This window comes from Camelina sativa, chromosome 18 (genome assembly GCF_000633955.1).
Source record: "Camelina sativa cultivar DH55 chromosome 18, Cs, whole genome shotgun sequence".
Classification (NCBI taxonomy): Eukaryota; Viridiplantae; Streptophyta; class Magnoliopsida; order Brassicales; family Brassicaceae; genus Camelina; species Camelina sativa.
Genome location: NC_025702.1, coordinates 16,153,197 through 16,164,045, shown reverse-complemented (window position 1 = coordinate 16,164,045; position 10,849 = coordinate 16,153,197). Strand labels below are relative to the sequence as shown.

The 10,849-nt window shown below is 37.9% G+C and overlaps 2 protein-coding genes and 2 pseudogenes across 2 annotated transcripts in view; 2 read left to right on the top strand and 2 right to left on the bottom strand.

Moving 5' to 3' along the window:
- LOC104761962 (selT-like protein) overlaps positions 1–288 on the bottom strand; it is a 2,174-nt gene extending 1,886 nt beyond the window's left edge. Inside the window, exon 1 of the mRNA XM_010485162.2 lies at positions 11–288. Coding sequence (XP_010483464.1) covers positions 11–199 — 189 coding nt within the window. The 5' untranslated portion in view covers positions 200–288. The remainder of the gene's footprint in view (positions 1–10) is intronic.
- Positions 385–2,172, top strand: LOC104761963 (annotated as a pseudogene).
- LOC104761961 (zinc finger CCCH domain-containing protein 66) lies at positions 2,191–5,070 on the bottom strand. The gene is made up of 2 exons (XM_010485161.2): positions 4,821–5,070; positions 2,191–4,350 (listed from the first exon to the last, which is right to left on the bottom strand). Exon 2 carries the CDS (start codon positions 4,298–4,300, stop codon positions 2,468–2,470), a length of 1,833 nt encoding a protein of 610 aa, XP_010483463.1. The 5' UTR covers positions 4,301–4,350; positions 4,821–5,070; the 3' UTR covers positions 2,191–2,467.
- The window catches only part of LOC104761960, a 6,081-nt pseudogene continuing 5,509 nt past the window's right edge, over positions 10,278–10,849 (top strand).

Here is a 10,849-nt window from a genome sequence, read left to right as displayed (position 1 = left end):
GAAATTTCACCTGTGAAGGGAAATCTAGGGTTTCGGGGATGAAGGCAGCAGGACGATGCTGCTGGTGAGGGATATGCGGTGGTGGCTGATGGGGACGTTGAGGTTGAGGTTTAGGAGGCGGAGGAGTGAATAAGTTGAAGAGATCCGAACAAAACAAGAATATAGGTAGACCTAACAAAATCAACTGTGCTTTGTCCATGGCCGATAATTTTTGATCTCCGATTAACAGAGTCAAATAGAGAGAGATACGACGAGGGAAGAAGTTGTGTCAAGCGAATCCGAGAAGAACGAGAGAGAGCATCTATAAGATCTGTTTGGATACTAGAATAACACTATCCTAACTCATTGTTGACACTTGAGACCTTATATTTTCAAATAATTTGCTTTTAACTCCCCCGTATTTATATTTTAGTACATTTACACCCCTGTAAATATGCACTGTTATGGGCTGCCTTATCAATTCTACAATTGGGCTCTTTTAGCTCAGCTTGCAGAGACTTGTTCCCATGGACCTACAGTATTAAGACTGGACAATTCTACAAGAATTCAATAAAGAAGAAAAAGTGACAGAGGTTTTGTTACACCAAAGCGGTACCGGACGACATGAAATTCTCACCGGTGAATTGACTTGTCAAAAGCGCGTGCAGTGCACAGCATCTCTACTGTTGTCTGTTTGCTCTCATCAAATCACACAAAAAGTAAAACACAACAACAACAACAACAACAAAAGCTGTTTCGATTTATATTTTTGTTTTTGACTGAGTGAGAGAGTTAGTTCAAATCCTAGATCCCGCTACGAATTTGTTTGTTCACACTTTATTTTTTTGTTTGCTCAACCGAACCAAAAAAAAAAGTAAAGAGAAAAGTTGTTTTCCTTCTGCGTTACTTCTCCGTTAGTTTCGAGACACACTGACACTATTAGACCATGAAGATCAAGTCATCTTCTTCTTCTTCGCTCTCACTCGGCTCAAAGACTCACTCTTTCGGCTGTATCTCTCTCATTCTTCAACGATTTCTCTGTTCCGGCTCTTCTTCTGCATACCCACCATCTGATCGAGTCACTGAACCCAGTTTCGAGTCTCGTGATTTCGTCTCTGAGCCACTCAGAGTCAGAGGAGATGAGCCGGGAGCTGTGGCGAGGCTCATGGGTTTGGACTCAATTCCCGTTACTGAAAAGAACAGAGTCGTCTCAAGGAGCCGTTCTGTAAACTCTGTTGATTATTTGAAGAGGGAGGACAACGATACGGTTCAGGGGAAATAGAAGAGTTAAGTCCACTCTTGATTCTTACCACTTTCCCGAGTATGTTGAGCTTGAAGATGATAACTTCTTCATTCTCAGCTTCGAGAAGGATAAAACTGAGAAGGGTTTTGGAGAATTGAAGCAGCCGGGAACAAAAAAATATAAGAAGAGACGAGAAACTAGAGAGAATGATACACACATTGAGGGTAAAGAGAACAACATCAACGCAATGAACGTTTCACCAGGACGTCAGAGGCTTGAGACTGGAGAATTGAATCAGCCTAGAAAGGAGAAACGTAAGAACAGAAGAAAAAGGAGAGAGATTAAGTTGAGACAGAACATCGAGAATGAGAATTGGATTAAGAGCAATGGTTGGACGTCCAGAGGTGGAGATTTAGTCAGTTGTGAAGTGAGATCAACAAAGGAAGAAGAAGAGTGTGGAAGCTGCGATGATTCGAGCCCTGTCTCTGTTCTTGACTATGACTGGTTGGCAGGTGTTCGAGTTACTCCATCATCAGGTTGGTGATTTTTCAAATTCAATTATTGAAATGTCATCTCTGGAGTTAAAAGCATTCTTGTTTCCTTGTAACAGAGAAAAAAACTTCAAGAAGACAATTATCTTCAGAGCCCGAATCCACTAAGCGTATTGAAACGATTCAAGAAGATCACATCACATTGACCAGTATATCAAGAGAGGAGTCGGAAGTCCAATGTCATGGCGACCAAGAGATGTGGCTCATGATTTGCAAACTCACTGTATCTGAGCTTGAAGATTCAAATTGGGTTTACGGAAAAGCTTCAAATCTCAAAGATTCAGAAGGAATCATAAGCGAAGATATAGTCTCAAACATCTTAGATCAGCTATTAGAAGAAACAATTACAACACTTTCCTTCACTTCAAAAGTGTAAAAAACATATCTGTCTTCCAATTATATTATTACTACACATTATTAGCAAGAAAAATAAATCAATTACTCATTGTAAATAGTAAAGAATCAAGGAAGTGATGTAAATTGAAGGTTTCTTTTGGTTTTGGAAACCTTCTCACCTCTGTTTTTCTATGGAGAAAGAGAGAGACACAAACGAACTCTCTTTTGCCCCCAAGAATTTTTTTTATTATTCTAAAGAAAAATAACAAAACATTAAACAAATAAAATGTAATAGGATTAGCAACGACCTCTCGGAATCTTTCTTGTGGAACAGTTAACGAAAGTTCAAAACTTTGATTCAAGCCACAGTCTGTTCTGTCTCCATGTATGATTGCTCCATCCAAACCGGAGCTAGTCTTGTCTCCTGTGGCTCTTTCACCAGCGGCTCCACCCAAGAGACATCTGGTTCTTCGAGCCCGGTCCCTTCGTTAGGCAGTCTTGGTTCCATGCCACCAGCTCTGAGACGGAAAGAAGTGGAATTTCTAAGCTTTTGTAGCTCGTCTCCTTGGACACTCCAGTCAAGTTTCCCGTCCAATGAGGCCCAGTCGTTTAGACAAGTTGAAGTCATGGAAGAAATTGCGGGATGGTGATTCAGTCCATTGTTGCGTTCTGTGAAGCTCTGGCTTCGCTGTTTAGCAAATTCAGCCGCTCTTGAAGCCAAGACTGTGGAGGAATTTATCGAAAACAGAGAATTGGCTCCCACAGGTGATGAAGATAGACTGTTGGGATGCAGCTGCGGGTTAATAATGCTGCGTCGGATCTGCAAACCAGATGTTCTATTATCCTCTGTCCCAAACATATCAGTTAGGCTATTCACCGGGCTCATTGCTCCTCCCGCAAGCATGTTCATTCCCTTACCAGAGAACGGAGATGAAGCAGCTGACATGGGTGTGTTATTGTTCCATCTGTTTGGAGAAGAAAGACTTTGAATCTCTTCGGAGAAATCGATTTCTCTTGCGTTCAACGCAGACTTCAATCTGCTTCCTGGGAGCTGCAATGCAGGAGGGGTAATGGTAGGCCAGTTCATCCACGTTTTGCCACCACCCATAGGAGAGGATACGCCGTTAGGACTCAAAGGAGGTGTAGCTGATGCACCTAGAGGAAGAGGGCTGATCGGTGCCATGTCGTAAGCAGAAGAAGAATTGCAAGATGAAAAGGAAGACCGCGGAGAAGGAACACCTGATCCAGTTGAAGGGTACAAAGGACGCAGCTCTTCGGGTTTGTGGGCAAAGAAACAAACTCTTCTTGAGCAATTTGTCTCATCCTTGCAGAGACGGGTCCGGTACTGAGCAGGGTGAAGCCAGCACTCAAAGATACCGTGAGCATACTCGCAAGTATCACCTCTGGAACAAGACCCTTTCCGGAACTCAGGACATGGGACACAGCTGTAATGGTACTTCCTCGGATCACGCCTCCTTGCGTTCTCCCCCGGATGGACAAAAGGGCATTCTGTCCAGTCGTGAGAGTATGCTCTAGAGCACGGCTTGATCTTGAAAGCATACATCCGGAACTCATCTGTCCCGTAGATACCGTTTTTGATATCAGGAAGCGTGGGATCAACCGGATACTCCTTCCTCTCAGACCCCCTAGGAGGCGAAACCTCAACCTCAACCTCTCTCGCCCCTTCTTCTTGCACATTCACTTCGTTCAAATCATCATTCCCTTTTAACAAACGCTCCAAAACCTTCTTCCTCGCGCCAAAAACAGGACTCAAACAAGGAAAAATAACATCTCCAGGCTTGTTACCATAAGCATCACAAGAATCCGGATCCGCTGACCCTTTCAGAAGAAGAGTAACGACCTCAAGACTATTTACAGACAAGCCAGAGACAGCGCAGTGAAGGGCCGTGGCACCATCAGAGCCACATGAGCGGTTCACATCAACAAGACCAGTACTAATGATATAATCAACAATATCTTTGCTTCCAAACAAGGCAGCGATCATAAGAGGTGACCTCTCCTCAAAACCCATCTTCTTAGATCCTAACCTCCTCCCATACCATAAACCAGACCGATCAATGCTTTCGAGACCTTCTTCTTCAACTAGAGACTTAAACACGGAGAGATCATTGCAGGCTGATGATTCAAGCAAAAGAGAGAATTTGAGGTGAGAGAGCTCATCATCTCCCATGGCCAAAAAAAAAAAAAAAGCTCAAATCTTTCCCGCTCTATTGATTTTCACTGCAAAAAAAAAAAATTGAAAAGGATGAATCTTTTTGTCTTCTGATTAAAGGTATACATAAACATAAACATGATAACAGAATAAAAAAACTGCAGAAACGAATAATTAAAAAATTAAAAGCTAGGAGAGAAGGGAAGAGTTTGTTAGTTCGTGATACAAAGTTTCCAACTTTAAAAAAAAACAAACCAAACCAAAAATAAACACTTAACAGATCCATAATTAACCATTTCGCAACATGGAAAAACTAATCATATTCCCAATCAGCAAAATCAATTAAAAAAAAAAATAACTTAAGAAAACCAAAAAAAAAACTAAAAAAATTGATAAATAAGGATGCAAGTGAAACTAATATCCAGTGACTGATGAGTAATCAAATCTATTAATGGAACTCCTTCAAGTTCATATTTTGTTTTTTTCTGGGATTTTGTAAGAAGTAATCAAAGAAACAGAGATAAAAGATTTGCTCTACCTTTTGAGAAATCTGATCACAGAGAAAGAAAAAAAAAAAACACTCTTTTTTCTCGACCACCACCACCACCAAAACCAAACCGTTCTTCACTTCCTTTAAACTACTCTCAATTTATTGAAAAAATAAAATAGTTATGTTTTTTTTTCTCTTATTGTCACTTTCTTCTTCAGGTCAGAATAATAAAACAGACCACCATCTCCATCATTCTTTCTTCTCCTTCCCTCACTCTCGTATTTTTTATTTATTTATTATTTTCACCTTCTGAATAAAAGTTTTTTTTAGTGTAAAAAAAAAAATATCTAAAAAAAAACTCAGAAGGAAGCGAAGGTGTATGTAATACCCTCACACAGAAGATCTTAGCCTCATCGGTTTTGTCACGCTTCACGCGTTTTTCCGGTTTTTGGTGGGATGACGTGGAAACCATGCATCGTCAGCATGTTTTTAAAATGAGCTACTTACTTTTTTTTCTTCTTCTACCATTCTCAACGAGAGTTAAAGATAATACCACTGCCTGTGACTTTTTATCTTTATAACCGCACCTTTTTATTGGTTTGTCACCCGCTCCGGAATAATAATTATTAATAAATAAATCCAACATACACAAAAACACACAGAATCGGAACCGTCTCGGCAGATAGCAACTCTTTTGTCATAACCTGATTTTTGAGTTATTATTATTCGTAAGGAATATCAACAAAGTTTTTAGATAATTGAGATGATTAATAATCAGTGTTCAAGAAAGCGGTTTAGGCGGCCGCTTAGGCGCCGTCTAGGCGCTAAGCGCTCAGCAGACGCCTAGATAACCGCCTAATCCGTTTAAAATTACATACATTTTACTTTAATATTTATTTTTGATTTTTAAATTACATATAATTAAATTATTATGTTTTATATCTATATACGTAATTATAAACATTTATATATTATTAATATAACTTAAATAATATATTTTTCTTACCGTTGTTTATAATTTATAAATTTTTTATTTTTATAACATATATTTTAATATAATTATATATATATATATATATATATATATAATGTTTTATGTTGTAAATGTCTAAACCGCCTAAAAACCGTTTAGGCCCCGACTAAGCATTCTAGACGCTAGGTGTTGGGTTACCGCCCAGATACCGTCTAACACTTTGTTGAACAATATTAATAATTTATCAAGTTGGGAAATTGACCTTTTACGTTCAAGTTTATTTCGGTAGACAATTCCAACAAAAAGACGATTAGGTAAAACAAAATATCCTAAAAGACTTGAATAATGTGTTTTTAATTTCGGTAATGGAAAGAATTCGAACAAACCTGACCAAACTTTTTATATTTTCTGTCGCTATATGCTTTGTAGAATTTATTTATTTGGTCTGATTATAAGATTAGTGGTACGTGATCCATGACACTATTTGTACGATATTTATTTAATGTATTTAAATAATAATAATACTATAGTTTAGTCCAAATAGAAAATTATTAAACGACTACTGTTTTTTCATTTCTTGTATTGCAACCAGACCAAATGCAAATGCATGCAACCGAACCCATCATCATCAATGCTTTTCGCAAAGCGGCATTAACGAAGCTGCTCCACTGGCCTTTTCACATTCCCTTTTAATTATTAGTACTAATATTTTCGTATTATTGCCTTCCAATATACAGTCATAGTCCCTGGTCATAGTTATGCGAAAAAACGTATGGAATTATATAGACCTTAATGTTTCATTAATACTTTCGGATCTTTTTTTTCTCAAAAATTTAAAACGGATTATATCGATCTGTTTCTATTAAAAATTCAACATTTAGTCGGTTTATTTCACTTGATGCGACGGATAACATAAACACTGTTCTGTTGGTTTTCCAATGAGTATCAGTATTATAATTTTGTTATAAGTCACTCAAAGGACCAATAATATGAAAAATGTGTGTGATATTTTTATTAAGGGAATAATTCAATTTAAAAAAACAAAAAAAAAGAAGCAGAAAAATCTAAGTGTACCATTAGCGATTATGAAGAAATGGACCCATGAGAGAATCCATGAGTTCTGACGAAATGGAATAAGAAAGCATGTGGGTACCTACTGAAAGCGACTAACCATTGCTATTTTATTAGCCGACGTCGTCGACGACAAAACAAAAACCCCCAAATGGCAGAACCTTATTGGACAGACCATCTTGACTTTTATGGTCCTCGATCCACTGCATTCTCTCTCTCTCCGAATACTACTAGCGGCCAAGCACCTCTTCTGGGCCAGAAAGAGCACATAAAACGACACCGATACGTCTATACGAGGATAATAACATGTCTGAAGGCCCATTAATTAAGACCTAAGTTAGGCCCGTTAGTACGTCTTTTCGTTTTGCAACGATGTCGTTTTGCTTACCCACACAAATAGACGAAAAATATATATACTCAGATATCTCCCCTAACTTGTCGATAATATATGACTCCATCTCGACATAAGAATTCCACGTTAGGATTATTTTAGATGAGACCCTAAGGTTGACCTTGTTCAGCAGACGGTCGCAAAGACCATTTTTTTTTTGACGATCAAACTCCATATATTAAGTTATCGGAGATGACTTTCTTCGAAAGAGAGCCAATTAGGTACCGACGAGTTTACATGGGAAAAACAGAAACCTTGTGCTCTTGCACATTTCGCAAGTTTATCGGCACGGATATTATCCTCTCTTGGAAATATATCTAATACTGAAATTAGCAAATCTATCTCTGAAATGAATAAAATCCTTCAATTCTGATGAAAAGGTCGGCCAATCCTCGATATTAGACGTCATCCTTAGTAGGTCTGAACAATCCGTAGCAAAAAGGGCTTTATCCAAGTCCAACGCTAATAAGCACTCCATAGCCCAAATAAGGGTATCTAACTCTGCATGTAATGGGGATAAGCTTCTGCGCGATCCTTTTAGCCCCATGTGCAGGATTCTATCACCGATAGACGCAATCCAGCCATGCCCACTCCTATCCACCTCTGTATGCCAAGATCCATCTATAAAGCATACAAGGGATTCTTGAGGAATTGGGATCGAAGGTATGCATGCTTCTACTACCGCTGGTGCTAAGTCTCTGTTATTTGCTCTTCTCCAAACTTCTTCTTCTTGGATAGCTTTCTCCAGTGTATCTTGCGGAGATTCAGAGATATTTTCAAACACTTTCTTATTTCTTGCCTTCCAAATGTACCACATCATCCACGGGAACATTCTCAAGTTTTGATCAGTTGCACCAGAGTCTCTGCCACGCCCATATAGAAAATCGAGGTTGCTATATAGGGAAGATGAAGGGAACACCATAGGATGGGAAGGGATTGTCGATAAAGCCCATACTTGACGTGCTGGGGGGCATTCAAATAGCATATGGTTTATAGTTTCCTCCTCCGCTCCACATCTAGGACAATCTTTATCTCTACCAATATGGCGATAATGCAGGCGTTGACATGTTGCCAAGCACCCAGTCACACATTGCCAGACGAAATGCTTAAGCTTCCGTGATGTTTTTAACTTCCATGCTTGCGCCTTAAGTGTCGTAACACTAGGTCCCTGAGAAGGGAGGTCGCAAGCAGGGCGAGAGATAGCTCTCGCGGCTTCGTATCCAGATTTAACGGTATAATTTCCAGACTTTGTCAAAGTCCAAGAATAGCCGTCCCTCGAGGCATTCAAGCTCGGTTTAATCCTCAAAATAAGGGTAATTTCTTTCGGGGGGAAGAGTTCCCGAAAACGTTCAATTTTCCACTTTTTGTGTTGAAATCTATCAAGGTGTTAACACAAATCAAAGGATTTCTCTCACTAGTTAAACTTTGGGGTGGTCGTGCTGGCGTATCTGGGATCCATGGTTCAGTCCAGATGCACGTATTAAAACCCGAGCTTATAGTCTTACGAATTCCGTACGAAAGAACCTGCTTTGCCGCCAACATGCTCCTCCAGCCATACGAAGGTCGATTTGATACTTGTATCTCTAATGGACTACAATATCGAAATATAGTTGGGCGGGTAGCTGCGACGATGGAGTCGAGATATAGTTGAAAGGAGTCATATCTACTCTTTTTTTAAGAGTTGATCTTATTATTGTAAACTGGAAAGACAGTAGCTTGAAGATTCAGCGGTAGCTACATCACTACGACAAATATTATAGAGGCACCACCAGGGCCGCCCAAGAGGGGAAGCTACCCAAGCAAAGGCTTCAGTTCCCAATTTTTTTTTCTTTTTTATTTAGTAATGAAGGCCTTTTTTTTATATAGATTTATCTAAATAAGTCTATTGAAAAATGTTCAATTTTATACTATTGAAAAATGTTCCATTTTATACTATTTTGACTCCACACTCCATCAATATGAATAATTACACTATGGAAATCAGATCTATACTTCTATGATCGACTTCCAAACAATCAATGTAATCGGTTCATACAAATATAACAACGTTTTAAGTAAGTTGTTGTTGTATTTATATTTGATATAAATTTTGTTTTTCATATAAAAACTAAATGAATTAAACTATTTATATTTGTAATTAGGTAAAACTGGACCAAGTAGAAAAACCAAAATTGCAAGAATCCAAATTAGAAACTATTAAAATAGCTACATACCATAAAAATAGAGTATTTATAGTATATAACCATAGATTGAAAAAGAATGAAGTAAATAGCTAGAGTGTCAAACTACTTTTGAATGGAATCGAACGATCCGAAAATCCAGAATCTCTCGACAGTTCTCGGCTACCTCTTCAAATGGAAAAAGGTCTATCGGATTCTGCAAAAGGAGAAGCAAAACAAAAAACAAAAGCTCGCACTTAAGCGAGAAAGATAGACCAGACAAAGCCGGAGACAAAAAACCGACGATATATATTTTGTCGGAAAGCATAAACGGAAGCTTTCTCTCTCTGAAAGATTTTAGTGAGAGAAGAGAGAGAAATATTCCACACTTATACATATTTTATATATTTTATGTTATTTTACAAAAGCACACAAAACATTTAATCTAATTTATGTTATTATGTTAAGTAAATATACTAAGTATTTGTTAAATAACCAATATATTTAAAATTGAATATCTATGTTCAGTTTAAATAACATTTTAAATTATTTTTTATATTGGACAACCATGTCAACTCAAATTATATTATATTCAAAGGGTTATATTTTAGAAAAAAACTTGTGTGGGAAGAGTGATAAACCAAATTGAATTGACTAAAAGGATCTGAGAGAAGTTTGGGTTTTTTTAATAAGCAGACAGTTTTTTTTTTTACCCATAGAAAAGATAAATTAATCAGGTAATAATGCACCACTAATGTAATTTACCAAAATTGAAATTTCCATTCCTTCGTTTATCAAAAGAAAACAACGAAAACAAAATCAATGTCCATAATGTTTTAATTAGATGGGTTATTAATCCTAATGTATTTAATTTTTGGAGATTAGACTAATTAATAATAAGTACAGAGAGGACAGCGTTACTTGGGGAGAAAGCTGCTACTCTCACACAAAGTAGCTGCAAAATCTCATCTTTTACCCATCAAATCTTCTCTTCAACCCTCTCGGAAGTCTCTCTCAAGACTGCGTTTTTGTTTTCTCCTAAATTTCTCTCACTCGAAACCCTTTCAATGCCAGCGCCGGAGGAAGAAGAGCCGATTTTCGGCTGGAAAAGCACCGGTGGACGAAATCTCCGCCGGAAAAAGCTTCTCGTCGGTGAAAAAATAGAGGTATGTTCTAAAGCCATTGTCTTCTTTTGTTTCCCCCCCCCCACCCCTTTGACTATTTCGTTTCCAACATGGGTCTTTTGATTTATAGGGTTTATAGGGTTTTTGAGTTTTCCAATTTCGGTGATTTTTTAATCACCCGTTTGTTTTCAGATGTGAAATTTGTGCTCTTCTTTCAAGGTTTTTGGTTTGATTGTGGAGCCTAGTTGGTGGATTCGACTTTTGTGAAAGCTACATTGTTTGTTTGTTTCTCTATTTTGGTTCTGCGTAGCTTTTTCAGAAGTTAACTTAAAAAGGATTTTTTTTTTTTTTTTTTTTTT

What these genes read in the sequence shown, in the direction of transcription:
- LOC104761961 (XM_010485161.2), bottom strand. Translation starts at nt 4,300, where the DNA reads ATGGGAGATGATGAGCTCTCTCACCTCAAATTCTCTCTTTTGCTTGAA.